The 2,700-nt window shown below is 56.4% G+C and overlaps 1 protein-coding gene across 1 annotated transcript; it reads right to left on the bottom strand.

Annotated features, from left to right (window-relative positions):
- Nucleotides 1-1,088: 1,088 nt before the first annotated feature.
- Nucleotides 1,089-1,831, bottom strand: LOC127299446 (CASP-like protein 2B1). The gene has a single exon (XM_051329408.2). The coding sequence runs from the start codon at nt 1,773-1,775 to the stop codon at nt 1,197-1,199; it is 579 nt and encodes a 192-aa protein (XP_051185368.1). The 5' UTR covers nt 1,776-1,831; the 3' UTR covers nt 1,089-1,196.
- Nucleotides 1,832-2,700: the final 869 nt, after the last annotated feature.

The raw sequence follows: 2,700 nt of genomic DNA, 5'->3' as shown, positions 1-2,700 counted from the left end.
GTCGATGAGCCGGCAACGATCAGAAGCTTCATGCAAGGAGATCACACTGAGTCAGTTGCTCAGGCGTGTGGACGAGCTGTTTGTGCGGCTGGACGTGCATGCGAGTGGGCTGATCAGTCGGGTGTGCTGTTGGCGCATGGAGTTCGTTAGCTAATAGTTAGGATAAGCATGTGTTGTCCTGGTCGTGTGATAGTGGCATGTGTGCGTGCGTACGTGTGTTAGTGGCATGTGTGGCTGTTGGGGTGTGTGTGGTATAAAGCCCCTCGTGTGATCAGTTGTAAGCACCGCGAGTTTAAGGAGTAAAGACACTTGGGCGTTCGTGCGCCCGCGGCGGCGCTCCGTGCGCCGGCCGGCAAAATCCCTCTGTCTCTCCACTCCGGTCGTCGTCTTCCACCTCTAGAGCTTGTTAGTGCGAGTGCGAGGTGTAGGCGAGAGAGGTGCAGCCGAGCTGCTGCAACTACAGACGGAGCTCGGCGTGTGTCGCTGAGGGAAGCCGCCGGGTGCGTGCAGAGGCGATGCATGATGCGTGGTTCGCGTCGAGCATGGAGGCCGTAGTGACGGCTGTGGCGACGATGACGACGGGAGCGCGCTGCAGCCAAGAAAAGGAGGAAGAGATGCTCCTCGTGGCGGCAGCGGCCGAGGATGAGCCATGTCTACTGAAGCATGCATGCTGCAAGTCAAGATTAGGGGAGGCATTGTTAGCATTAATCCTGACTTGCATATGTGTGTTAGATTTGTTTAGTTTGTTAGCTAGCTACATGCGTGGAGAGCTGCATGCAGTAGGGGCCGTTGCTAGCTGTTGGAGCCGCGTCGTACGCGTTCGTGGACGTCGTGCGCGCGGCCGGCGCATGCGGATCAGGCTGCAGCGTGGAGTTCGTGCTCCCAGCATCTGAGTAGCTATAAAACTTCATGTACTGCTTGTTTGTAACGTGAGCTGAAGAGGAATAAGAGTAGGGTGTTTGTGCGCCCACGGCGGCGTTCGTGCGCCGGTCCGGAAAACTCTGTGTCTCCACTCCATCGTCTCCCTCCATTCGTTTGTGCGAGAGAGGAAGAGAGAGGGTGCAGCCTCAGGCTGCACCAACAAAGCAGCAGCTGAGATCGATCGATGGATTACAATTTACACCAAGAAGCTCGAGGCGGCGCGGCGCAGCAGCTCGCTCTTACTTACTTCACTGGCTAGGATCGGCTTCCTAGACTTACCACGTGGCGCCGTTCCTAGCATGGCTGCTCCCCTTGCAGCCGCCGCCGTAGAGCCGGAAGAGGTTGAACGCGGAGAAGGAGGCGAGGAGCACGGTGGCGAGGACCGCGACGACGGCGCAGGCGAGGGCGACGCTGACCTGCCTGCAGAAGGCGCCGTAGAGGCCGCAGATGCCCATCCACTGCAGCTCCGGCTGGCCGAGCTTCCCGAGCAGCGACGACTGCAGCGCAGCGGCTGTCGCGGCCAGCATCGCGTACGCTAGCAGCTGGTCGCCGGAGAAGACGGCCCAGGCCAGCGCCCTGCTGCTCAGCGCCAGCGCGCCGCCGCCGCCCCGCGCCATCGCCACCGCGCACCGCCCCGCCTGCAGCAGGCTGTACCCGGCGGCTGCGCCGTTGGCGGCCACCAGGAGCACCAGCGCCTTCATGTCCGTGAACCTGGCCCGCCGCTCCATGGAGAAGAAGGTCTGCGTCTGGCTGTCCGTGGCCACCAGCGCCGCCGCCGCCGCGCCGAGGCCGAGGACGAGGCACCGGAGCACCAGCTCCCACACCTTCAGCTTCCTCTCCGCCGTGCCCGCCATGAGTGACGCGCGCGCGAGCGTCCGTGAGACCGTGACTGTGTCTGCGTGTGCGCGTCGTGGAGACTCGATGGGCTCGTTCGAACGACTGATACTGATATGGCTCCACCGAGCACCGTGGCGTTTTTATAGCAGACGAAAATGGGAGTTCCCCTACTATAACGCCCGATGGTGGGGATCCTCTGTGGCACAATCTTTCATCCCGCTACTTATTGTTTCCATCTCTCGTGGAGATAAAGAAAAGCTTTCCCGCCAACAATGGCGAGTGCGTAATCTTTCGCGTGTGCACGCCACGACCAACTTTCGGCATATGGGTTCGCGTATCAGGTGTCACCTCCCAACAAACTCATGGGACACGTATATAAAATGTCCTTATGTTTTAGAGCAAGTACAATAAGGTATAGTTAGCTGACTATATATAAGTAATAAAATATTATAAGTTTGCTTAGTTGGAGGAGAGAGAATAGAAGTGGCCTAGCCACCTCTAGCACGTGCTCTTAGGTACTATGTGAGATTAAAAGGTGGGTCATATATTATAAAAGTACTACACTTTTATAGCTTACTAGAGTATTGTAGTACATGCTAGCTATTAGTTGACTATAGATGATGTGGCAAATTGTTATAGCTGGCTGCCGGCTACACTATTATTCTTGCTCTTATGATGAAGGGGCACTCTTTTCTAAAACTCTGAGCTCATGAAATTAGATTACTATTTTTTGGCAAATTCATGTCACTAAGTAAAACGCAACTTACGAAGGACAACGTTTTTTCTAGGGTTTCAACAGGAGCGATCAACTCTCCCCCGCTTCTGTGGCAGGAGGGTGGCGGAACCTCAGATCGCCGTGTCTAGTCTCGTAAGGGTCTTTGGGTTCTTCGTCTCTAGTGAAGGGGTACCGATTGCGATGAGAATAAAGATCCTTCAACCCGT

Source organism: Lolium perenne, chromosome 5 (assembly GCF_019359855.2).
Source record: "Lolium perenne isolate Kyuss_39 chromosome 5, Kyuss_2.0, whole genome shotgun sequence".
NCBI lineage: Eukaryota > Viridiplantae > Streptophyta > Magnoliopsida > Poales > Poaceae > Lolium > Lolium perenne.
Note: the sequence above shows the minus strand (reverse complement) of the source record. Positions and strands in the feature narration are given on the sequence as shown.

Coding starts and splice junctions, on each gene's coding strand:
- LOC127299446 (XM_051329408.2), bottom strand. CDS start 1,775: ATGGCGGGCACGGCGGAGAGGAAGCTGAAGGTGTGGGAGCTGGTGCTC.